The sequence below is a fragment of the Manis pentadactyla genome, chromosome 19 (assembly GCF_030020395.1).
Source record: "Manis pentadactyla isolate mManPen7 chromosome 19, mManPen7.hap1, whole genome shotgun sequence".
Lineage (NCBI taxonomy): Eukaryota > Metazoa > Chordata > Mammalia > Pholidota > Manidae > Manis > Manis pentadactyla.
In genome coordinates, this window is record NC_080037.1 from 1,789,411 (window position 1) to 1,814,721 (window position 25,311).

The window sequence follows — 25,311 nt, forward strand, 5'->3', positions numbered from 1 at the left end:
CAGCAGACAGGAGAGCACATTGGTGCAGCCCTTAAATCTCCCAGGGCACCGTGCAGGAAGGAGGAGAGATGCAGAGAGTGGGGCAGGGAGAATCCAGGGCACCATCTTGCAAATGGTGACATATTTTTTTTTAGTATCAAGCTCTGTTCAAGCACTTTCCATGTATCATCTCATTTATTTCCATGATAAATGAAAGGAAAGTGTGTACACATATGTGTAAGTGCAGGGATGTGTGTGTATGTATGTAATATATATCGTAAGATTGTGAGAAAGTACATGTGTGCATACACCCCCGCCCCAGCCCACCACACACACACACCCTGCACGGCTTTGGCAACCCCACAGAAATGCTGCCGTTTTATTCGTGGTGTATTCTGTTCAGAAGAAGCGAGCCCGCTGTTGAAGAGTTGCATTATTTTGGTAGGGGTTAATACTGCAGCATTTTAAAAGCTGTGATGGAAAATAGAAGCCATCAGTGTGCAACGTGCTCAGCTCCAGGCTGTTGACAGGGTTGGGAGGACACTGGGCTGCAGTCCTCGGTTCTGTCCTGTCCCTGCCTGTGCGGGCAGCACACAAGCAGGAGGCAGGCAGTGGCTCCAGAGAGCAGGCAAAGCCCCCAGCACAGCCCATGTGCCACGGTGCTAGGCACACCCGACCCAGACCAGCAGCTGGGTACCTGGCAGAGGAGCCTAGCCGGCCAACTCAGAAACGGGGAAGAAAACAAAGCCAGAAACATTCTCAGGGAGCAGATGTGCACCTTGGCCTATGGCTCTAGAATCTGGGAGAAAAGCGATCAGAAGGCCAGAGGGTCGGAGCCTTCCAGCTGTAGGAATATGAGCCCGAACATTTTCTGACCCCAGTTTTCTCATCTGTGAAAAAGGAGCCCAATGATGCCTTTTAATATATATCGTAAGATTGTGAGAAAGAAAATAGGACAACCTCCTTGAAAACACGTGGCAAACTGTAAATGCATTAACTTGGCATTGGCCGTGTCTGCTCAGAGGAAGCGCTCTCTGTGAGCCCCCAGCAGTTTCTGGCCTCCCCTGAGACACCGCGTAAGCTGGGATGCTCTCAGCTCTAAGCAACGGCATCTACACCCAAACTGGCCTAAACAATAAAGTTGCTTACTTTTACACGTTGCTGGGAGTCTGGCACGGCTGCTCTGAGCTGTAGGATGAGAGGGGCCTGCAGAAACAGGAGCAGGCAGGGCCTGGAAATTGTTGGAAAATGAGTGTACAATGCACATAAGTGCTTACAACGATCTGCATTGCCTCCTGGAGCTCTCTAAGGTTTAAGATCGCTCATAAGTCACACGGAATGCAGGATATAATGCCCGAACCTCAGGAGGAGCGATTCGAAAAGCCCGTGAGGGGCTCTCGGCCTTGGCCGCACATGGGAATCACCCAGGAAGGCTTAAAGGCCTGGGCCCTGCTCAGAAGCTTCTGATGTCTTGGGTCTGGAGTGGGGTTCACACACTGTGTTCTTCAGAAGGTCCCCGGTTAATTCTCAAGTGCTGATAGGTTGAGAAAGATCATCGCTCCAGCTCCAATCAAAGTAGGCATTCTAAGCTCGGAGGATCCCAGCTGCCAGTTGGGGAGAGTTACTTAGTGGTAGAAGTGACAGGAGAGGGTGGCCCCCAGGGAAAACTGAGGCTCATACACCTGTTCAGCTCAGAGCCACACCCGCCCCCTTTGGTAGCCATGATCATCGGAGCAAAATGTGTGTCCAACACATACACACACAGGCAGCCACACACAGACACACACAGACTCACACACACAGGCAGACACACACAGACACACACACAGGCAGACACACACACACAGGCAGACACATACAGGCAGACACACACAGGCACACACACACACAGACACACACACACAGACACACACACACACACACACACACACAGACTCACATTTGCTTTCTTTCCCAGGGTAACTGTCCCTCAAGGTTGCCTTGGTATTTAGCCGCTCCTGAATGCCATCAGTGACGTGCTACAGGTTGGGCAAGGGGTGGGGCTTAGAGCGGTTCTCTCGCTGGCTTCACATCCTTTAAGAGAGTGGCTCGTAAGCTTTGGTGTGAATACAAATCACCTGGAAAACTTTTTTTAATTGTAGATAACTGGGCATCTCCTGTGAGGTTATGACTTAGTAGTTTCAGATTGGAGCCCAGGGGTCCACATTTTTACAATCAGGGGATAAACAGATAATTATTCTACAACCACAATTTTAAGAAACTTCCTTAAGGACAACTCCGATGAAAACTGGGAAATAGTACATGCTTAGGAGACTCCCAAAGGGCTCAAAAGATTTGAACAGCTAAACCATATGGACAAGACACATGAAAAGATGCTCAAAATCACTGGTCATTAGGGAAATGCACATCCAAACCTCACTGAAATACCACGAGAATTAACCTATTAAGATGGCAAAAATATATATTTTTTAATGGCAGTTTTCTACAGGGATGTCCAGTGGTCCAGCCACTGCAGGTACCGGTAGTTTCTTAGAAAATCAAACATACACGTACTTACCTTAGGATCCAGTCATCCAACTCCCAGGGGTTTACCCAGATGAAATAAAAACTTTCACAAAAAAACCTGTACGTGGATGTTCACAGCAGCTTTATTCATAGTTACTAAAAACTGGAAAAATCCCAGATGTATTTCCCCGGGTAAATTCACAAGCGGTCTGCAGCACAGCCCCACCGGAGAACCCCACTCGGCGGAACAAGGGAACGAACTCCTCCCACACGGTGACATGGGTGAGCCTCAAAAGACCCCTAAGGGAAAGAGTCAGACACAAAAGACTGCTCATTATATGACCCAACTCACTTGGCATTCTGAAAATAGTGACAGGAAGCAGACGGGCCACCAGGGGCTGGATTTGGGGGAACATTTGACTACCAAGGAGCTAAGGGCCTTTGCGGGTGGGGGACTTGTTCTACGTCACAATGAGGGGGCTGAGTTACGTGACCGCATGCTGAACAGGTTAAAAGATGAATTTTATTTTATGTAGATTACACCTCAATTAAAAGAAAACTCCGTGTGAAGGGGAAAGTCTCCGAAGGCTCAAAAGTGGCTTTGCTCAACTTGAACTCATTACGTATTTGAGAGCAAAGCACAGTTTCTAGGTGTCTCTGGATCCTATTTAAGCAGCTTAAACGGATGCTTATGTGTAGAGACAATGACCAGCTGATCTCTCCAGGGGCCCAGAGCACTTCCCCGTGTGACTTACGAGTTCTCAGGCGGCCCTGCCCCCGGGCACGCTGTGGTTACACCTGGGGTTAAAAGTCGGCAGGCTGAGAACCTCAAGGAAACAGGCATCCAGGCGTGCAGAGATCTCAATGACTCCATCCTGGCACCGGAGGATTTTGGGGTTTGGAAATCACTCTCTGGATATCCGCGTGGTCCTGGAAGGCTAGTGGGGGGTGGGAGGGTGCAGGGAGAGGCCAGGGGCTGAGACACGAGGGGCCAAGGGGCTGAGCTTTCTGACTTATCTGCACAGTTCTTTCTCTGGGGAGTGGCTTCCATTTGCACGCTCCCTACATTTTCCTAGAATTCCACCTTAAAACAAGCCGGATGGACTTACTGCCAGTATGTACGCGCCGAAAAACTCCTGCTTAAACGATGACACACTGCAGCTGGAGCCTCCTCGGCCACATCTGGGAGCCACATGCTGGCGGCGGCCGCCCAAAGCCGTCAGCCCTGCCGGCGGAGAGGGACACTCCTTGCCAGGAGCCCAGGCAGCATGGACCTCACTGTTCTGTGGCTGCTTCTGCCCCTGGTCACCGTGGCCTGGGGCCAGTATGGCGACTACGGGTATCCGTACCAGCAGTACCACGACTATGGCGACGATGGCTGGGTGAATCTGAACCGGCAGGGCTTCAGTTACCAGTGTCCCCACGGGCAGGTGGTGGTGGCCGTGCGGAGCATCTTCAGCAAGAAGGAAGGTTCAGACAGACAGTGGAACTACGCCTGCATGCCCACGCCCCAGAGCCTCGGGGAGCCCACGGAGTGCTGGTGGGAGGAGATCAACAGGGCTGGCATGGAATGGTAAGGGGCAGCCTGCCCGCTGGCTGGGAACAGGGCAGCACGTCCCTCCCCAGAGTCGGCTCGGCGCTCAGGGAGTAGCTCTCGCTAAGGCCAGGACGCTGCCCTCGCCGGCTCTGGGCCTGGAAGGGCTGTGCTGAGTGGCCCACGTACAGCACGAGCACCCGCGTGGGGGTGTCCAGAGCAGACGGGTTCCTCTGTGGTTCTGCTCCTTCCAGAGGCAGCACCGCCCCCAGTTTGGGCCAGGGACTGGTGTGGGTCTGGGAGATGTATGCCAGCCTACAAAAAGATAAGAACAGAGATTGGAAGTGTTTAGGAAACTTCATACCAATTTAACATTGTCGTGACATCCAAACGGCATTTTAGTTTTGCAGGAATATGTATTTACTGCTTTACTGGTCCGTAACAGTTTAGGAAAAATGAACAACTGGACCTTGACCACAGTTTGGAAAATACTGATTTAGGGCAAGTGAACAGGGAAGAGGGACAAATACATTTAAGCAAAAAGGAGTGAAGTTGAATAAGCTCCTTGCTGCCCTGCTTAGATGTGGTCTCTGAGTTATGAGGCTCTGTCTGGATTTCATGCAGGTTCCCCTGCTGGAAAACAGTGTCTGAAAGGCTTTTAGGAAGACGTGCTGTTCCTACCTGCCTGGGCTGTGCTCGGCAGCGTGGACGTGGTCCACACCTGCGCTTGGCCCTGGCGTGACTGTCCCAGCCCTGTGCTGGCTCAGGACCCATCCCCACAGCGGTGGTGTAGGCTGGTTACTCACAGTGGCCAGATGGAGGGTCAGGAGGGGGCATGGTGAGGAGGACCTGGGGGCAGGAGGGGGGATGCCGAGGAGGCCCTGGGGGGCAGCCTGCTGCTCTGGCACCTGTAGAGAGAGGACCATGGGGGCTCCAGGTGGCATATGCTCTGGAGGGGCTGGGAGGTGAGGCATAAAATTCTGGGGGGGTCACTTGACCGGCAGGCAGACGGTGACGGGAGAGGAGAGGGAAGGGTGTGAGGGGCAGAGGGGCCCCCTGAGTCCTGGAAGCCGCCGCCCCCTGGTTGAGTGTGTACCCGGTGCAAGCACCATGCCGAGGGCCCTGCGTGGCTGTCTCACCGCTCACAGCAAACCTGTGCCGTTTCCCAGGCAGGCGGACTGCCGGCTGGGGCCCAGTGCCTCCTCTGCTGGAAAGGGTGGAACCGGGGTCGGGACCCAGTGAGTCCTGATTTCAGAGCGGTTGTGCCAGGTCCGGGGGGTGGGGGGCTACAAGAGAGCCCGCACCGCCAGGGCCCCGGGGCCTCGGAAGCCCCTCTCCCTGGGTGGGGGGGCCTGCATGAGCAGGCAGAAGCCCCCTCTGCAGGGGTGGGGACCCAGGGGCTCAAACAGCTGTCAGAAGGATGCAGGCCCTTGACTGCGCCTTCCTGGCCCAGCCCGCTGCCCTGGGGAGCAGATGCAGTTATCCCAGCCTCTGACGGAAGGCTGACTCAGAGCCCAGCCTTGCCTCAAAGACACAGTCTCTGAAGGTTGTCTGGAGCCAGGCCCACAGCCCGGCACGGAACGTGGGAATGACCTGTTACTCCTGTCTGTCTGGGCCCCCAGCTAGGGCCATTTTATGAGCAGGACAGCTCCTAACACCCCTTTTTAGAGCCACAGTAAAACAACTCTCAGAGATGATTCCTTACATTCCCAAAGAAGAGCTCTGGGCTCTCCACCACGAGGCCTGGGTTTGTATCCCGGTGCACAACCTGCCCTGTGACCTGGGCCAGGGGCTCAGCTCCCTTGACACCCACCTCATTTGAACAATGAGTGGTCACCCTGGCTGACCCTGCAAGTCCTCGCAGCTGCAATGCTCTGAGCTCTGCTTGGCCCAGAAAAACGCACTTGGATTTTTCTTGCATTCTGCTGATCCCTTGTGTTTATCCCTGCGAGGGAGAGAAGGTGAATGATGTTTAGTCATGAACTTGCCAAGCTGTGTCTGGCTTGTCATTAACTCCCAGGCTATTTGAAGAAGAGCAGAGAGGAAGGGTGTGGAAATAAAAACGTGATTTTGTTCGGCCAGTGGGAGTCAAGCGAGACGCCGACAGGCGCACTCTCCCCCACCCACCTTCCCCCGCGGTTTGGGGCACGCAGTCGGGTCGTTGCTCCTTGCCTTGGCCCACCGTGCTGCCTCCCCACACTAATCACAGAGTGAAGAATGCAGACATGAAAAACAGCTTCTTTACAACACGCCTCAGCTGCCCCAGGACTTTTTTTAGACTTCTTTTTAAATTACCCAAGAGGCGGTTCTTTTAGATGACTATTGCTTTGAGTTTGGACTCCAGGCTCCGTGAAAAATCTGGAACGAAAGCAATTGCTCAGAGGCTGGGGAGCAGTGACAGCATCTCGTTGGCTGCAGGCTTGCAGTCTGTGCTGGGGAAGAGCCGCTGATGGCTTTGTGCAACTTGGCTGCCTCGTGTAACTAACTGAGTTTGCAGGGTCATTTCCAAAGCAGGGATGTGCCTGGAACGCAGATCTGACACTGTACATGGGATCTGCTGGGGACACACGCTACCTGGAGCACAGTCTTCGAACGGAGCGGCCCGCTTGCCACGGTGCCAGATCCTGAAGGGTGCGTGCGGTGCCCTCACCACCTCCACAAGGCTCGACCTGGGTCCCCTGGGCAGCATTTTGCCATCTCAGGCATGCCCCAGGTTCCTCGGGGGTCCTGTGTCACTGAGTGGGCACAGGCTGTAGGACCCATGTGGAATGCAGTGCTGCTAGTGAGGCTGAGCTTGGTGAGGTGGGAGGAGCTCTGGTCTGGGAATTGGGAGACCTGGACTCTCGGCTCCTGTTTCAACCATCACCTCTCAGCTCTATGGCCTTGGGTGTTTGATTTCTCATTCTGGGGGGAAAAAAAAGGGTGTGACAGTCGCTTGGCAGGCTGGTGGGGACGTTCCCATGGGCCTGCAGGGGAGCGTGCAGAGGTTCTCAGCAAACCTAAGCCTGAAACATACGCCCCCCCGCCGCAGGGAGGTCGGGCCAGCTTAGCGAATCTGGGACTCTGGGAGGCTGGCTTTGCACAGCCAGCAGCACATGGGTGACTTCAGGGAACAGTATTCTGGCCATGGGCACCTGGCTCCAAAAATCTCAAGAAGACGTTTCAGCATGGCAGCTTGTATTATAGCTGTTTGTTTGAATTCATGAACTTACCAATGATAAGCCACATGACGGAGAGGAGGGGACAGGAAAGCCATCCCACGGAGGCAGGTTACAGCAGGGAGAATCTGCAGCCGGGCATGTGGACAGGGTATCAGTTCCCATAATCCGACTCTAACTGAGACCAAGGCCCTGTCCGTACAGAGCCGCCCGTCCTGACCGTGGTTCGCGGCATGCAGTCTGCACGGCACCTGCCCTCCAGGGAGGCTTCTCAGACCTCCTCCTCTGAGCCTGCACCCCCCCCTCTGCTAGTCCCTGGCTGCTCTGTTTCCTCACGTGCACTTGGCCCTACCTGCTTGGTGGGCCGTGTCTGTCTGCTCGAATGCAGGGACGCTGTCTCATTCAACTCCCTAGAGAACGACATTCCCAAGCGTCTAGAATAATGCTGGCCCATAGCAGGCCCCACCCAATACCTTTGAAAGGTGAGATCAGCCCGGCTGGTGCTCCAGGCATCCACTCCAAACCCCAGCCAGCGTCCCCACCGCCCTCAGCAGAGAGTCCAGCAGGTGTTCCTTTGAGGGAACCATCTTGCTCCCATTCTTGAGCCTCAGTATCCCAGTGCCTGGGTGGGGTTCCGCTTCATCGTCCACATCTCATTTGGGCATTTGCCACCATGCAGGGTGGTCCTTTTAGATCTCTGAAACTCTAAACTACCTCCTTCTGGTAGTGGAAGGCTGACGCACTTGTTACCGTAGGACAAGTTCTTCCACAGCTTTCCACCACCCCAAAGATCTTAATATCCCCATAAGCTTAAAAAAGTACAACATTAAACTCTTTACTTCAAAAGACGTTAGGGCTAAATGCCACATGGTATCCTGGTTTGCATCCTGGAACAGAAAACGGGCATTGGTGAGAAAACTGGTGAATTCCAAACAAGCTTTGGTTTCATACAGAAATGGTAACAGCGCCAGAGCAGAGAAGGCCGATGCGAGGGGAGCTGCGTGGAGGGCCTGCTGAGTCCTCCGTGCCACTGGGACAGCTCTTCTGTAAGTCTAAAATCGCTTCAAAATGGGAAGATTATAAACAAGGATGCAGGCTGCCAGCGTCCCTGCTGGGAGTTCAAAGGCAAACGCCCAACAGGGTCAAAGCATCCCAGCCCTGGGGGTGTGACCCGGAACCTCCTCCTCACGTCGTACATGACGCGCGAAGGCCGGAGTGGGAAGCGGCGCAGGTGCACAACGCAGAGCTTGGTAGCCCGGGCCCCATGCGTGCCGCCTGTGCCCTTGAGTGGCTCCGTCTCATACGCTCCTCGTGGGACCAGGAGGCAGGCATTGCTAACTCGTGGCACCGTGGCCTGTCCCAGTAGGGGATCTACCTCCTTCTGGGTCCTTGTCAGACACAGTCTTCCCAGTAAATAAGCCATTTCCACAGAGCTAGACACCTTCCTCTGAGCGTGCGTGTGCTTCTTTGAGAGATCTTGAAGTAGTGGAAAGATAGAATTTTGGAGTCAAATTGAATAATTCTCAAAATACAGTCTCACTACTACTACCTTTAGGCGAATCAGGTCAACTTTCTAAGCTTTGGTTTCTGCCTCTCCAACGAGAACTCCGCAGAACTGTGGTGAGAATTGAATGAGAAAATGTACGTGCATTACCAGCCGTGTGACCTTTAGGGAATACCTGACCCTCTCAACCTGAGTCTCTTTATATATCCAGAGTGGTTGTGGTGGGGAATGGATTATCTGACCCCATGTTATAGGATTGTTTTGATGATTAAAATAAACCATGCAGATAGAGAGCTTCACACAATGCCTGGCACGTGATAAGTCCTCTGTAACAGTGTCTTAGCCTTCCTGTTATGACTGCTCTGTGGAACGTAGAGCACAGACAAAGGTCTTGCAGTTGGTAGATTATAAAGCTGGAGCTGAAATACAAATCGCTAGATTACAAAGGCCCCCGTTGTGTACCGTCTTGTTTTTGGGACATGTAAGTCATCTACCATCTATAGATACTGAGTGTGCATTCTGAGTGTCTTGAATGTCGGGGATGGGCTGGTGGGCCTGGGGACACACACGTCTGCATGTCTGTGGAGTTGGGAGGCCAGAGGCCAACCCCAGCAGTCCCTCCGTTTGGCAGGGTCGGGGAAGCCCTTGGCCGAGGCGATGCCATTTCTTTTACCTGGTTCTACATCCAACCCCAGGCTGCCTCCCAACTTGTTAAGGTGGATTTTCTGTAAGTTTGGCTTGAGATGAGCAGAGACCAGAAAGAGACAAACTGCACAAAATTCACCAACAGAAGATGTGCCCACACCTTCCTGTCCCAGCCTCTCCCATTCAGCCCGGCCAACAGCCCTAGGCACCCTGAAGGGCCCAGAAAACGGGCAGAGAAGCCTGGCTGGAGGACAGGCCAGATGCAGAAGGCAGTCTCAGAGGGCATCCTGGGTGCTCACGGATGGGCACCCTGGCCTCAGAAAATCGGAGTTTGAACCCTGGCACTTCCACTTTCTAGCCTGGCGAAGAGTTCTGGAGACACCGTTCCATCCAGCCTCCAGGGCCTTAGATGAGGCCGCGCACAGCACGTTGAGGTCATGGCTCATGTCTGCTGGCTCCGTGGCCAGGGCTCCTCCTGTCTGTCCTGTTGCTACTGCACATGAACTAGGCCCCCTTGTCAGCAGCGCATGTGTTCCAAGACCCCTGGCAGATGCCTGAAACCACTGACAGTCAGACCCCCATAGAGCGTAAGTTTCCTTCTATGCATACACACCTATGGTAAAGTTAATACATAGATTAGACACTGTAACAGATTAACAACAACTAATAAAATAGAATAGGAATAATATGCTAAGTTACGTGAATGTGGTCTCTCAAAATATTGTATGTCCACCCCTGTTCTTGTGATGATGTGGGATGACAGGATGCCTGTGGGATGGGATGGAGTGAGGTGGAGGACGTAGGCACTGTGACGTGGCTGTGGGCACCACCGGCCTGACCATGTGCCAGGAGGGCCATCTGCTTCCAGGCTGTGGTTGACCCGGGTAACTGACCCACGGAAGCAGAACTGTGGGTGCAGGGGTGTTGCTGTAGACGAGAAGGTGTCCGTCCGTGCTCTCAGGGACATGGCCCTGGGGTCAGCCCCTTGCAGGACGGCCATGTTCCCAGAAAGTCCATGAGAGCCGTTGTCAGAGGAAGGGGTCCCAACGGCCTGTGCTTGTCCTTCTAGAAACTCTCCAGTGCCAGGTGCCAAAGTGCCAAGGACATGAGACAAAGCTGAGCCTCCGGCCTTTGAGGGGTGGCGAGAGGGAGCATCTCACAGCAGGTGGGGACAGTCTGGGCTTGAGCGAGTCGGACCCACCTCCGATCACGGACAGGGCCATCCGTCCTCCGTCCATCTGTTCTCCCATTAAACACCCTGGGCCAGGCACTGTGTGGAGTACAAAGTGAAGGTCAATTGTCTGCTCCCTCAAGGACTCGCTGCCTCTGGGGGTGGCAGCCCAGCTGAAGTACCTGGGTCCCCAGCACCTTGTACCAGCTATGAGGTGACCAACCTCTGTGAGCTTGGTTTTGGGGAGCAGCTCAGGGAAGGTATGTGTCTATAGGCTCCCCTGATGGGTGGCTGGGGAGCCCAGGGCAGTGTTCACAGAGCCGACCACCAACCGCCACGTGCCTAAATGAAAGCATAACACTGCAATGAAGACGGGCTCCACGTTAAGACACATCCCCGGAGCTGCGTGCGCACTGCCTTACCTGGTCTTCACGGAATCTTTACTAAGCACGCAGCGCTGCAATGCCCATCTTACAGAGGAGGAAACTGACGCTGCCAGTGGGAATGGAGCCGCCTGCAGCGATACAACACGGGGTGGGAGCTCCAGGCCAGCTGCCTCGCCAAAGCTCCCAGCTGCTCTGCCACATGGCCCCTCATGCGCATGAGAAGGTACCCCTGCGAAGATGTGATTCTGGACCAAACGATGTCCTCATGTTGTCCACGTGCACTGCCAGACTCCCCTGCAGGCTCGCCTACTGAAATGAGAAGGCAGTGGACAGGCTGTGGGCAGAGGTCCCATCCTGTCACCTTCCCTGACTGCCACCACATGTTCTTGGGCTCTGGCCTGTAGTGCCCACATACCCTTCCCGGGGCAGCGTCATCAGCCTGGCTGACAGCACAGGGATTCATGAGACTGGTGCCTTCAGCACCTCTGCCCAGGAAACTCTCAGCATCTATTTTTCCTTAAGGGAACTGACTACCTGCCACGGGAGTGGCATCCTGGTGTGAGTACACAGGACAGCCCCCAACAGCAGGACACAGCCCCAGGGAAGCCATGGCCCAGCCCAGCTCAGACAGGGCCATGGGGGGGACGGCAGGGTTTCAGCCATGGTTTAAGGGGTAGATCACAGGGCACGTATGAGCTTTGTTCACAACTCCTAGAACTTCTGTCGAGGTTGCCTCTCTCTCACCTTGCAGAACTAGGATAGAAAGACGGCCTGGGAGGTCTGCCCCAAAGCTACCCGGGCACTTCCCAGACCCTCAGACCCGTTCCAGGCCTGTGGCTCCCTGAAAGGCGCCCGGTGATTGCAAAGCATCACCACTCCTGGTGACACGGAACAGCAGCCAAGCAAAGGAGGCCCCATCGTGGAAGAACACAGGCCTGAATTCCTGTCCTGACTTGTGTTGTAGCTGCAAAGCTGAGCCCTCTCAGTCTGTCAGAACTTCTTATAAGTCCTGGGGACAGGGAACCAGGCTAACCTGATGGGTGACCCAGTGCCAAGCCCATCTCTCAGTCCCTCTCCCAACACGGAGGTACAGTGAAGCGTACAGGACAGCAGAGGACAAGTATGTGGAGTGGATGGGCAAATAAATAAATGCACATTCGAATATACATAAGTATGAATGAATTGATTAATTATCAATGAATGAAAAGGACAGAAGCTTTCTGACTAGAGATATGAAATATATTTACTGTCTAGTTTTGTCAGACCTACAAAACCATGTCCGGCAATAATAAAGTGAAAGCCGGCACCAAAGGTCAGCAAGGTCCCCCCCACCCACGGGGCAGTCACTCCTACTTGATCTATTGTGTTTTCTGCAAACTTGTCTTTACTTGGAAAACAGGGTTTTATTCCAGCAGCTGTCAGGCCATGTCACACAGATAACTGCCCACTCTGCTCCTCAAAGAGGGACCATGATCAGTGGCTGGGTGGCAAGACAAGAAGCCAGCTGAAGACGCCCGGTGGGAGGGCTAGAGAGACTGCCCACTCCCACGAGTGGGAGCCCCCCGCGGCCAGGTGGGCGTCAGCGTCCTCATCGTCGGCCAAGGCACAGCACACCTACCGCTCAGTGGGACCAGGGCCAAGAGCAGGAGAAAGCTGTGCTGCAGACAGGACGCGGGTGCAAATAACCATGCCCTCTAAGCCAGCCTTTGTTAGGAGGGTGCAGTGAAGATGAGAGGGGCCAATTCCCACCCAGCAGCCTCCCAAGAAGAATGAAAGGGGAACAACGGGGTGCAGGGAGGGTCAGAGGACCGGAGAGGAGGGGCTACCTACTTCGCAGACTTAGAACTGAGCAGCTAGGAAAGGAAAGGCACCCTTAGCCTTGCAAAGAGCCTTGAGGGCTTCGGCCGGCCTGCCGCAGCTCCATAAGGAGGGACTCCCCAGGCCGAAGTGGCCCGGACCCTGGGGGAGCAGAACACGTCTGACCACGGGGTTTACAGCCTAGTGGGCAGTAGACAGATGCCTGCATGGGTGGTGAGAACCTGGAGCTCTGGTGCCCGGGACCAATCTGGCCCATCTCTGCTCTGTCTGCCAGGTGGGGTGGGGCGTCCTATGCTCGATTTCCAGGGCTTACCTCCTCAGCAGAAGAAATGCATATTTGGAGTTCATCGGTTTGTTGTATTTGTTTTATTTTAAATTCAAGGAAAAGGAATTACAGTATCTTTTATTTTAAATGGTATGAATAACATAGTCTAGTCCTTGTGAAATCTGGGTGCCTCCGTATCCACCCACTTGCGCATCATTCCGAATGACTGCGTGTCACAGAGGTCTGGTGGGAGCAGCGGTCTCCCGATTGCCTTCAGGTGAAAGATGCTGAAACACTTGAATTTTAATGGTCAGCGTATGTCATGTCTACAAATATAGCAAAGTATTATTTGCAAAAAAAAAAAATGGAATAAATTATTAGGAATCTAGGTCAGTGGAAAACGGCCCGACTCGGCAGCTGTGGGGGCTGGGGGCTGGGAAGGGGCCTGTGGGGGTGTCACTGTCCCTATTCACGTGGCACTTCCTCTTCTCTCCAGGTACCAGACGTGCTCCAACAACGGACTGGTGGCCGGGTTCCAGAGCCGCTACTTCGAGTCGGTGCTGGATCGCGAGTGGCAGTTCTTCTGCTGTCGCTACAGCAAGCGATGTCCGTATTCCTGCTGGTGAGCCAGGCTCGGCCCCCACTGCCCCGAGGCTGGAGGGGAGCATGGGGGGCGCTGGGGTCCCCGCTTCTGCTTTAGATAAGCCTGTCAGCAGTAAGCTCAGAACGCAGCCGCTAGCACGTGGATGGGGTGAATGAAGGAATAGGCCCGAATAATATTCACACTGGGAAGGACCTTGCAGGTCATGAAACCAGCGTCCCTACACCCCTCATTTGTCAGCAAAGGGAACAAATGGAACGACAGAGCAGGGAGGGACTTGCCCGGAGCCGCCCAGCCGTTCCATGGGGCGGCGCCTCCGGAGCTGAAGTGTGCTGGCTCCTGCCCCAGGTCTCTCCCCTCTGTCACGAGGACCTCTCATCACATCCCAGGCTCCTGGGCCTGTTTGAGAACCCGTCTTTCCTTGCAGATCTTCTTTGGAAGAAACCAACCCTGTCCCTGGCCACAGGGGCAAACAGTATATAATTATAGCCTGAGAAACTAGGCTAGTGTTTTCTAGATCGTTGTCATTCTAGCCTGTGGAATTTCGTTCCTTTCCCAACACCCCCCTGGCTGATGCAGATACCCCCTGACTCAGCCCTCAACCTGACCAGCAGAATGTGTGTATGTTTATTCGCCCTGACAGCTCACACTGGGCATTGACCACACAACGTGGCCCAGGGTCACCTGTCTGCAGAAAAGCCAGGCGTTTCTGCCTTGGACAAAGGCACTGAGGTGTCCACGCTGAAGGCTGGCTCACTCCGGTGATTTATCACTGCACGGTGCGAGGCTTGAAGGGCAGGCTCACGGGCTGCACGTGCTCTCTGCGAGCAGACAGTCCCCCTGCACAGACGCCCAGGTGAGGCGCTCTGTCTCGGGGGGCAGGGAACTGCAGAAGCTTAACCTCTCCCTGCTTCCGGCAGCGATGAGCAGTGAATGCAGAGCCCCAGGTCTGCCAGTGTCGGTCACTGAATGATGGAGCAGGGACCTCCCAGCTCTCCAGAACGGCCCCCACAAAGCAGTTCTTTCCCCACCATGGCAGAAGCAGGCATGGCAAGGCTATAGGGCATAACTGGGACCCTTCCAGAAGGAAAGCCCTGAAGATCTCCAGGGGTGGGGCAGAGGGCCAGGGCACTGGTGTGGACCCCGGGAAGCTGGAGGTCCAGTCTCGGTGTCGCCCCGGCCTCCATCCGCCCCCTCCCCCTGTGCCTGGGCCCTCTCCAGAAGGCCACTAGTTCTTATGGAGCCACAACTCCATCGCTCAAAATGATGACCACCTTTTCTGGGCCTCTGAGTTTTAAGCATCTGATGAAAGCCATAGGCCTTGTCTTCGGGAAAAAGAAAAGACACTTAAGTGCATCTGTGCAAAAGCTCACAAGGATTTCAGGAGCCCTCAGACTCCGGGGAGGCCGCGCATGGGCAGGTGTGGGATCAAAGTCCAAACCCCCAGGGTTAAAAGATCTTTGAGACTGTTTTGAGCCCTAGAAACTTCTTGGCCCCACAAGGGCTTTTGCAAAAGGCAATCCAGACGCCTGGAATCATTTTCAAAGACGGGATGAAGGTTCTGCAGGAGCGGCCCCAGTGAGGGGCAGCAGCAGGTGGGAGCCTGCCCGCTGAGACCAGAGAAGCTTGGCGTCCCCAGCCTCCCCTCCTGCTCTGCTACCAGAAGGCCATCCTCACAAGGAAATCTGCCTCCCTTTTCTGAGAGGCATTAAAAGCCAGTTAGAATGGGGATAGATTATCTGAAAGAGCAAAGAACAAGCTAGCAGTTAATCCATTACCACAGGAGCAAGACTTTCCTTCATCAGGCTTCAAGCATCAGGTCAGGGTCGGGGTGCACAGCAGGGCCAGGGAGGCACGTGTGCAAAGGAGGGGGTGAGAGGGCAGTGGGCCCGGGCCCTGCGTGGGCTGTAGATGGGGTGCGGGGCTCACCTGCCCTCCACGCCTGCCACTGTGCATGAAACGCCACTGTGTACGAGCTGTGCTCTCCCATTGGGCTGGGGGCACCTGGGAATGCAGGGACCCCCGTGCTCTTTGCATCCCCAGTGGCCAGCATGGTGCTCAGAAGGTAGCATCTGCTTAATACTTAGGGAATGAATGTTTGAATAAATACTTCAAGAGGGCAGGCGTACCGGGAGAGGGCCCAGAAAATACAAGCTGTATTATTTACTCTAGAAGGTTTCTTTTCATCTGCCCCCCCTTCTGCCCCTGTGCCCTGGAGCATATCCACTGCACAGGTGGAGGCCTGAGCCCCTGAAACAATGCCCCTCACTTCCTGGGCACTCAATGACAAGTACCCGTAGCCTACTCCCTAGTTCGTGAGGCCTAAATGAATACACCTGCCTGGAGGGCTGCTATCACCCAGGGCTGGCCTGGCCTGGAGCCGAGTCCCCTTCACCCTCCCAGCTGCAGCAGGGACCCAGCCCCCTGACCAACTAACCGCTAACAGGCTTTCTAGGGCAGCTGGCCCAAGGTCATGGCAGTCAGGGATCAGCCCGCTCGAGGAACTGGTTAGGCCAGGGGACAAGGGTCCGCCACCTGGACAGGCTGCTGGTGGGGATTGGCTTGGCCCCGCCAGCAGAGGAGACACACGGCCCAGCTCCTCCGCCCCACAGCGAGGCCACATTTCTGCCAGATGATGGGACAGCTGCCAGGCTGTGTCTGACGTCACAGGCTGGCCACCTGGCTCCTGGCCAGACAGAACCACGGGGAGTGGAGTCAGGGCCCCGAGCTCTGGGTGCAAAGGCAGGCAAGACACTGAGTCCTGCAGGCTTCAGGGAAGTTGTCACACAGCAGACGTGGGGGATGGATGGAGGTCGGAGGGGACAGGAGGAAAACATTAGCTCTTCCCAGCATCCCCGTGGTCCGTGGCTTCTGTGACCTGTGTCACCTCCCTAAGCGCAGCTACTTGAAGGAAGCTTCCCAGGCCTTTATGTCTGAAAATTCCACTGAATCCCTCACGATGCCCCTGAGTTCAGGGGCCACCTGGGGGCTGGCTCCGGGCTCCCCCTGCCCCTCACGAACGGCAGGCGTCCTCCTCAAGTGCTTCAGAAATGACTTTCAGTTCCCATAGATGCCACCTACTGATTGCTCTGATGCTAAGAAATTAATGAACTTGGCATTATATTCGTAGGAACAAAGTCCTGAGGTTCAAGACAGACAGAGGGCTGAGCAACGTGTCTGAAGTTGCCTGAGACACGCAGGTCCTCAGAGCAAAGTTTACACGGGCCTTGGTCTGCACTGGTCTGCCCACCCCCACCCCCACCCCCACTCTCACCCTCTGCACCCCACACCACCACCCAGATGTGTCCCTGATGGTCGGTAGAACCACAGGGTTGGGGACAGGGGAGGGAATTACTCAGGAAGACATACAACTGAACTCTGAGGCCCGTCCCACTGAGGAAGGCTCGTGCGTATCCTTTGGCTGCATGGATCCCCGACTGCATGGTTGGCAGAGCTGAGCGCTGCCGCGGTCTCCCAGGAAATGGTACTTTTTAAAGGGAACCGTGGAGAAGCAGCAGAGTGAGACTGCAGTGCGCACACAGTACGCGGGCATGAGTCATCGTCCCGCTGGGGTGTCTAGACATCTCGGTGGCATCTTTAAACTGCCTGAGTCATCACATTATAGTCTATGTCTTCCTAAATTGAATGAAGCCTCCAGGGCATAAATCAGGTCTTATTTCTTCAGCACCTCAGCTTTTTGCCTGGCCCTTAATAAATGTCTCAAATAAAGAAGGGCGTGCTGCAGGCCCCTAGGAACAGTCACGAGGATGAAATCTGACATTGACACGTGATGCTTTATGGTTGCAAAGGACTTCTCTCCCTTGCGTTCTCTCTCTGATCCTTGTAACAGCCCTTCAGAGTGACAACTGCTTCCCCATGTGGTCCCCACTGTGTGAGGGCTGCTGGTGAGCCTCCTCTTGGAGGCCTTCCCTTACATTACTGAGCTAGCTTGAATTTCCTCCCAGGGCCCTGGACATGTGTGGGTGGGGACATTTTTCTCTTCCTGCTTTGAAAGGCCTTCTGCAAGCACTGAACCCAACATTGTCCTGAACCAGCTGGATGAGTGTCTGCAAGCATTTAAGGACTCGGGCACAGCACCCCTCTCTGCAGGAGAAACAGATCACCCAACAGCCACCAGTGAGGGTGGGACTTAGTGGTCCAGGGGGGCTGCTGGGCCACCCCCATCCAGTCTGGGCCATTCCTTGTTAACTCTTAGAGCATCGCTGAACCCTGGCAGGGAAGCGAATTCCTGATAGGTGCAGATGTGCCGTCACTGAACGGTCCCCACTGGTAGGATACGTGACTACATTTTACACTCAAATACTTATATATGACAATTGAAGTCTTAGTCCAGTCATCTGCAAGCCACAGAGGTGTCACAGAAGCAGCCACGACCCTTCAGAGACTGTTGGCAGCAACTCCCCAGTCTCCAGACAGCTCCAGCTGCACCGTGCCACGCCCTGGGCCATCCCTGCCGCCTGTCCCTGCCGGCCTGCCCAGGCTGCCCAGGCGTCCACTATGAGTTCCAGGAAAGGACTGTTCTTAATTGAGCATCTATTTTCTTTTCTAAATGGCTCTTTTCCAGCTCGGTGACCTTTTTAGTTCCACTAGATAATAGGTTTTGACCTAAAAAATAATGTCCTTCCTCAGAGTCAGCATGGATGACCTCCAGTTCCCTCCAACCCCGAGACTCTCTGGCTCCCAGATGCTGCGTTCTCACTGCCTAGCTCCCCTCTCCCTACGCTCAAGTCATAAGCCAGACGATGGTTCCTCTTTGTTCCTAGGTCGTTCTCATGAACAGCAAACCAGTAACCAGAAAGTTCTCCCCTCCCTCTGCACCCCGAGCTAATCTTTAACCCCTTCTCCCATTGTCCAGGCTTTAATGCGGGGTGGCTTGTGTTTGCATGACCGGACCATTCCCTGAGAAATGATGGCAGGGCAAGGATGGCCTCCCAGGCACCTCTGCTGAGTCATGGGCCACCCTCAGCCCTGCTCAGATGCCTGCTGCTGCACTGCTCCCAGAGGCCCTGCCAGAAGAGCAGCCTCTACGCTGTTCTTTCAAGCAAGGTTGAAGCTGCTACTATAGAGACAGAGACACCCACGCTTTGAGAAAACGGGACCCGCTGCTTGCACTGAGATGCTTCTGTGCCCTGTGAACAGCGGTAGCCTTGTGCTGCATGAGGCACAGAGCATTCGTTTTGGGGGAAGCCCCTCTGAGCTGGCCCAGAACGCATCATACGTCTCATCAGAGTGGCCGTTGTAATTATTGTGCCATAGTTATATTTCAGAAATGAATAGTATTTGCTGCTGCATGTCGCTGATGCCTCCCTCCCTGGGCTCAAACTTCAAGAGCAGAAATTTCAGAGATGTGGCTGATAGTCTAGCAAGTATTGGCTGACCGAGGCCTGGCCCTACGACCCCGCAGAGCAAAGGAAACCTCACAGGCACAGACCACATCTGTTGCTGCGTTCTCTCAAGTCTGTTCCCCTTTACTGGAGCCAAGAGACAATCATTCATTCCTCCATTCATTCATTCATTTAATCAGCCAGTAAATGTGAGTGGATGTAAAATAAGTTCAACTCCTAGACTTTGACTCAGTTCCTAACAATGCTGATGATGGCAACTTTTATTCACTGAGCACCCGCCAGGTGTGGTGTTAGTCCACTTACTTCTCACACGCAGCCACGATGGTGCCGTTACACAGACAAGGGAGCTGAGGGGCAGAGGCTGTGACTTGTTCAAAGTTCCGACTAAATCCAAGCAGGTCCCTGTGCCTCCAAACCCTGTGCTGTCTGCGCACTGCTGAGCTCTCAGTCAGGAGCAGGAAACGAGACCCAGCCAGGTGAAGTGAAGTCCTGGGTGACGGGCAGCAGGCATCCAGGGTGATATTCAGCAGGCATCCAGTAGTGAAAACAGAGGTGGAGGTGGAGCTGTCCCTGCCCGTGTGCAGGACGAGGGTGACTGTGACGTAACTGGCTCGTAAAAGCTGACATGAGTCAAAACACATGTGGTTTCTGACCAGCCCTGGGCCTGGACGGGGAGCTAGCAACCCAGTTCCAAAGGCACAGTTTGGAAAATGCTTAGGGCCTTTCCTCCTCTAATCTGAGCCACAGGTATCCCTGGAACTGAGGCCCCATGTTGTGATGCATATTTGAACAATTTGAAACGTAAATCTCCAAACTGCTGCAAGAGGACAGGCACAGATATGCGACGCCCTACGTCACACCCAGGGCCCGGGTCTCCCCACAGGAAGGGCCTTCAGGACTGCAGCGGCCCTGGTCATTTGGTCCCATTCAGCCGGTTTTCCTGCTCTTTCTTGGAGGGTGCTTTTCATTTATGCATGAGTGCATTTGGGTTTTATTTTTCTCATCTTTGCAAAAATAATTCAAACAGTTTCTGAGGCGGCACCTGTGGGGGTGCCAAGTGTTGGCCAATTAGCCCAGCCTGAAGTCTCCCCATTCCTTGTGGCTTACCTGTTCTGGTATTCGGCAGCAGGATGGGCACACACCAGTTCTGTTTATTTAGGAAACTTCTCAATGATTACCTGTCAGAGAGAGACATCCTCTTTTTAGGTGGATTCAGAATGTCGCCACCCGTAACACATCAGCTCCACAAATGCTGGGTTTCTCCTCGAACCAGCTCACAAAGGTGTACGTGCTGCCGTGCACCAGGGACGCCTCCAGGGGCTCCTTGGATTGGTCAGTGTTTTAATCAAATGCTAACCAACTGTGTGGTGCCGACAGGTAACAGGACACTGCAATAGGATATTTAAAATAAGGCACTAATTGGGAAGTGGAGAGAATAGGAACAAACCGATTAGAGATTGGGTTGACCTGAAGAAGTGCCTCTGAAATGTCTGAGTGCACACAGAGCCCCAAAGAATGGGTAGGGAAACATTCCCAGTTTATCTTTGTTTTGAAAAAAGCTGAAGTATGACTGACTCAGCTATCCCACTCTGGGGAGTTAGCTTGTAAATACTGGGGTTTTCTTCCAGTGTTTGTGGTGGGGAGTCTGTGTGAGTTTCTGGTGTGTCCTCCCAAGTGGGATAAGGTTGGGATGTGACATCAGTTGACCTGGGGCTGTGGGACAAGGCCCCACATGCCAATGTGCGCACTGCGGGGCACATGGCTGAAAAGGGGAACCTTCACCACGCCTCCAAATAATCCGGTTCCCCTAAATGCCCTCAGATCGGGCACAGAAAAAATAGATCCTGTTTCTCTGAAGGTTGGCTTTAGGTTCAACTGCTCGGTCATCAACGATAGAGGTGGAGTTTGATAAACCCATACTGAGTCACCTTCTGTTAAGGAATCGATTCAGAATCCCTTCATTTAACTATTAAAAACCGAACCTGTCCTCATCCAGACCTCTAACAATAAGTGAAATTGGCCTCTTTATCTAACTAAATCATTTCTCTACTCTCCTTGTTAAAATAAGTGTGATAACACATATCTGGGCTCAGCTCTGTGACGTGTCCTGGTCACACAGCAAACCAGCCGGGGCCTGTCAGCTGCGGCTCAGCCCGTGGGATGCACGAGGCAGCCATCGTACGTTGATTCTAGTTGGATCTGATGCTAATTTCAGTGCTTTAAGAATCTGAGATGAGAAAATGCTATATCAGCCTTAAAAATACCTTCAGTTTCAAAGGGTTTTCTTCAGTTTGTAACTAACATATTATTTCGAACACTTTCTGGGTCATGACCCACAGTGAAAAATGCATATTAAACTATCATGCAGTGCATACACCATGTAAATACATGCATGCATCTGAAACAGTTTTCACACACGTACATAAGAATTTTAGTGTATGCAGTGCTTTTTCTGGTATATTCTATTCTATCTCTTCATCTTTCTAAAGCTCACTTAGCAAGGACCAGTTAAATTGATTTCATGATCCAGTGATGATTCACAGTCCAGTTTGGGAACCCAGTTCTAAGGGACTTGAAGGGACTGGGCTACTATTGATGATAATCAGGGTTTCCTCAAGGCCTGGGGAGTCAGCTACATCTTTTTCAGTGCATAGTTCAGTCTAGAAGGCAGCTGAGCAGTGGAGACGCAGCTCGCCAAGTAGCCTGGACGATCCAGTGGACAGCATCTGGCCCCGGTTTGGTTTCCACAGTGTTCTAATGCCGTGTCTGTTTGTGCTTGGCAGTAACACTGTGCCTCATCTTTTTCCTCTAACCTTTTATTCCTGCCATGTAGGCTGACAACAGAATATCCAGGGCACTATGGTGAAGAAATGGACATGATTTCCTACAACTACGACTACTACATCCGGGGAGCAACGACCACTTTCTCTGCGGTGGAAAGGTGAGCCTCCCACGGGCAGGGAGCTGCAGGAGCCGGGGGCAGGCTGCATGCAAGGGCCGTGCCTGCAGAGATCCCGACCTGGGGCTTTCCCTGCTTTAGTTTCCCACCTGGTCCAGGATGAGTGGGACTGACAGGGTGGTGGGCGCAGGGGGTCGGGCAGCTCACACGGGTGCGTTTTCAGGGTGCGTCCCGCCCGTGGGGAGGAGGTCGGGTCTCAGCCTGCTCCCGTGCAGGAGCCCCTCAGCCTGGTGCCCAGGGCATTTCCCTTCCTTTAGTCTCAAGAGCACTTTCCTCACTGACCATCAGGAACGGAGGGCAAAGAGGCTGACAGAGTTCCCACTACCTGCACCCTCTCCAGTGCCGTGGGCCATGTCACCCCCACTTTGGGAGAACAAGGAGAAAGAGAGGCCTGGAGAGTAGAAAAACACGAATTCCCAGCCACACAGAAATGAAGGGGAGGGTTGACGTAACCCAGGGGAAAAACGCACCCACCTTCTTAACCCCCCGCACACCCAGCTCCCAGACACATCAGAGCAGGACAATGAGAAGACAGGACCCTTCCCCACTAACAAGGGGGGAGGTGTGGACACATTCAGGCTTTCAAAGGTCAATTGGACCTACTTTGAGTTAGCTAATAATCACTTTACAGAGCCCGCGAATTCCTGAAAAGTTACCAACAAGGGTTTTGCAGACAGAACAGAACCTACATGAACTATCAAATACTGGGCTATGATGGATTCGAGTGTCACTGCACTTCCATGTATATTTATGTTCCAAATGAAGTGACATCAAGCCTGGCTGAAGATATCGCATATGGCCCAGAATTTTAAAGAGCAAAAACCAAAGGAAATAATAAGTAACTCTGGAAAGACACAATATGTGCTCAGGTTCCGTGAACAAACCCCCTTGTGGTGACTCACAGGAGAGCCACTCACATCGATCATTTTTACTTTAGATACATTTTTAACTAGCTTAGTTACCTATTTTCTAGAAGCAGCAAATTAAGAGATGACAGTACTCAGAATGCAACTTGCTTCACCAGTGAGAATAGCTGAATGATGCAACACACGCTAAATATAGATTTAAGGGAAAGAAAGAGCTAAGAACTCAAAGGCCGAGGAAGCCCAGTGACTCCAAGTCACTCAGGGTATCGGTTCTGCATTCTCTGTCTGAGAAGGCAGGAAAGAAGCCAGTAAGGAAAGAACACCTTCCCAAATGGTGGCAAAATAAATGTATTTTGGGCAGTTTGACTTGTCCCGTTCCTGTGGGCTGAGACATTTTCAGTTATGTGAATAGACCCAGAACTTTGGAAAACTGAGGTACTGTGTCCCGCCCTGGTTCACAAGGCTTATGCTCACGGCATTGCTGCGGTCACTAGTGATCTGTGGCTTAAAGGTCACAGCGAGGGTTCCTTCCGCTCTGCTGGCCCTGGAAACAGGGTCCGGGCAGAGCTTTCCCTCCATGTGCAAATCTTCGTGGTTTCCTCCTGGAACGAGTCACTCGGCCTGTGCTCTGTCGGCTCCTGGCGCAGGAGGCTGTCCGTGCATTCTAGAAGTTAACAGCATTCCTGGCCCCTACCTGGCAGGCGCTGCCTCCCCCCACCGCCCCACACGATTGTGATGACTGAACACCCTGGAGGGGCAAAGTTGCTACTACTGGGAAACCCCCGTCCTGGAGGGAAACCAGAGACCAGCCCAGTGAGTCTCCTGGGTAGGTTCTTGGTCCTCAGTCCTCATACAATCAAGTCTGAATTTTGCTCAGCATCATTAATAGCCTCTGAAAAGACAGCGTGAAGGCCTGGCTTAACTGCAGTAATGAGATTCGTCTGATAAACACACATGCCACCAAACTGCTGATCTCCAAAGTGAGCCAGGTCCTCTGTTGACAACTGCAGGAGTAAGTATTAATTAAGAGTGGTGACCCAGGTTCTGAACGACTTGTCCTGGGAGGCCCTATTCCCAGTGTTCTGAACCGGAGCAGCAGATTCAGAGTTGCCAAGTCTGCCTTAGGCTGCTTGAGCAAGAGCTTCTTCCAGAACTGACAGTGGTCAGTCTCACCTCCTAGATCAGAGGCTGGACAGAGACCTTGTCAGGGCTGGTGTTTAGCATAGAGAGAAGGGGGAAAGGCCTTGCAGGCAGAAAAGGGAGAAGGAGAATTCTAAGGTGGAAGGACCCATGTGCTTTGGAAGCATTTGCACAATCATATAAATAAGGAATGACATTTTTGCCCTTTATCTGGACTTTGCAAAGGAGGTGACAGCCACGTCCCCTAAGGGGGTTTTGTGTATCTACTGGTGGAGACATTGTGGCGTAGGAGAAAGAGCAAGACTTGAATTCAACAAACTTGGAATCTGAAATTGTCACCTAATTATCTTAAAGAAAGTCTCCTATTTCCCTGACTCAGCATTTCACCTAAACGACAGAGCCCTGTGAGGATTAAATGAGAACCCACAGAGGGCATGTGGTTCACCCAGACCGTGGGCCATACTCGGCAGTAGTGCCACATTGCTGTTTCCATTGCTAATGATGCTAATGAGATAAGAACAGAGATGCACCTTACTGCTAGGCAGGCACCCCACACATTTTTATTAAATGGGCAGACAAGGAGCAGAGGCTTGCCCTTAGCAAAGAACATTCCTTGAAATGTATCCACACTACATTTTTCAAAATTGAGCAATTCCACATCCTCTCACACCCATGCCTGACCTCTTAAACAAATATGCAATTAGATTTCTGTTGTGCAAGATAGGCAGGCATTTTCGTTTTCACTGTATGGGGTTTTAGGTCCATCTCCCTGACTTCATTTCTCTGTAAGGGCACCTGTAATAGGAAACCCATAGTGCACAGCTGAAGGCCTAGCATGTGGTCAAGAAAACAGTGTAGAACAAATGCATGTCCGGTGGAGGAGGAGATTTCTTTACAACCAAATGGAGACAATGTTAAATCAATGCCTGTTTCCCAAGCGGGTGGCCTCTGTGCCCTTGAGGTACCCTTGGGCTAGAGCCTGGTGAGCAGCCCCTGCGTCAGCCACGTGCGTCACCGTGGAGGTGCAGCCTGCCGGGGCGCACGGGGGGCTCCCCGCTGGTTTCCTGGAGACCCACTCAGGTGTCTCCTGAGACCCACATGGCGTGGGGTGTCCCTCCAGCTCCTGACCTCTCCAGGCGGTGGCTCGGCCTCCGTGCCTCCCTCACCCAGCCTGATCTGACTTTCCCCACAGGGATCGGCAGTGGAAGTTCATCATGTGCCGGATGACGGACTACGACTGTGACTTTGTGAGCGTGTAGGTCTGCTGTGGACCCGTCTGGCCGAGGACCTCGGCTGCCCAACCCCCGGGCGGCTCCCTGAGCGCTCGGTAGCCGCAACACCAGCCCTCTAGGCCCCTCCAACTAGTGTCACGCCTCTAATAAAATCCACAATAAACCACGCTTGTCACCCTCAA

At 53.4% G+C, this 25,311-nt stretch overlaps 1 protein-coding gene and 1 long non-coding RNA gene across 3 annotated transcripts; one reads left to right on the forward strand and one right to left on the reverse strand.

Moving 5' to 3' along the window:
• Positions 1-2,611: 2,611 nt before the first annotated feature.
• LOC130681675 (uncharacterized) lies at positions 2,612-3,727 on the reverse strand. The gene is made up of 3 exons (XR_008994913.1): positions 3,594-3,727; positions 3,240-3,422; positions 2,612-2,784 (listed from the first exon to the last, which is right to left on the reverse strand). It is a non-coding gene; the product is annotated as an uncharacterized LOC130681675 (long non-coding RNA).
• DPT (dermatopontin) lies at positions 3,635-25,311 on the forward strand. Of its 2 annotated transcripts, none has more exons than XM_057495000.1 (4): positions 3,635-4,057; positions 13,462-13,587; positions 21,766-21,873; positions 23,459-23,681. In XM_057495000.1, exons 1-4 carry the CDS (start codon positions 3,678-3,680, stop codon positions 23,664-23,666), a joined length of 822 nt encoding a protein of 273 aa, XP_057350983.1. In that variant the 5' UTR covers positions 3,635-3,677; the 3' UTR covers positions 23,667-23,681. The 2 variants fall into 2 exon arrangements, with proteins under 2 accessions (XP_057350983.1, XP_036756280.1); XM_036900385.2 differs by lacking the exon at positions 23,459-23,681 and adding an exon at positions 25,090-25,311 and having other exon boundaries at positions 3,655-4,057.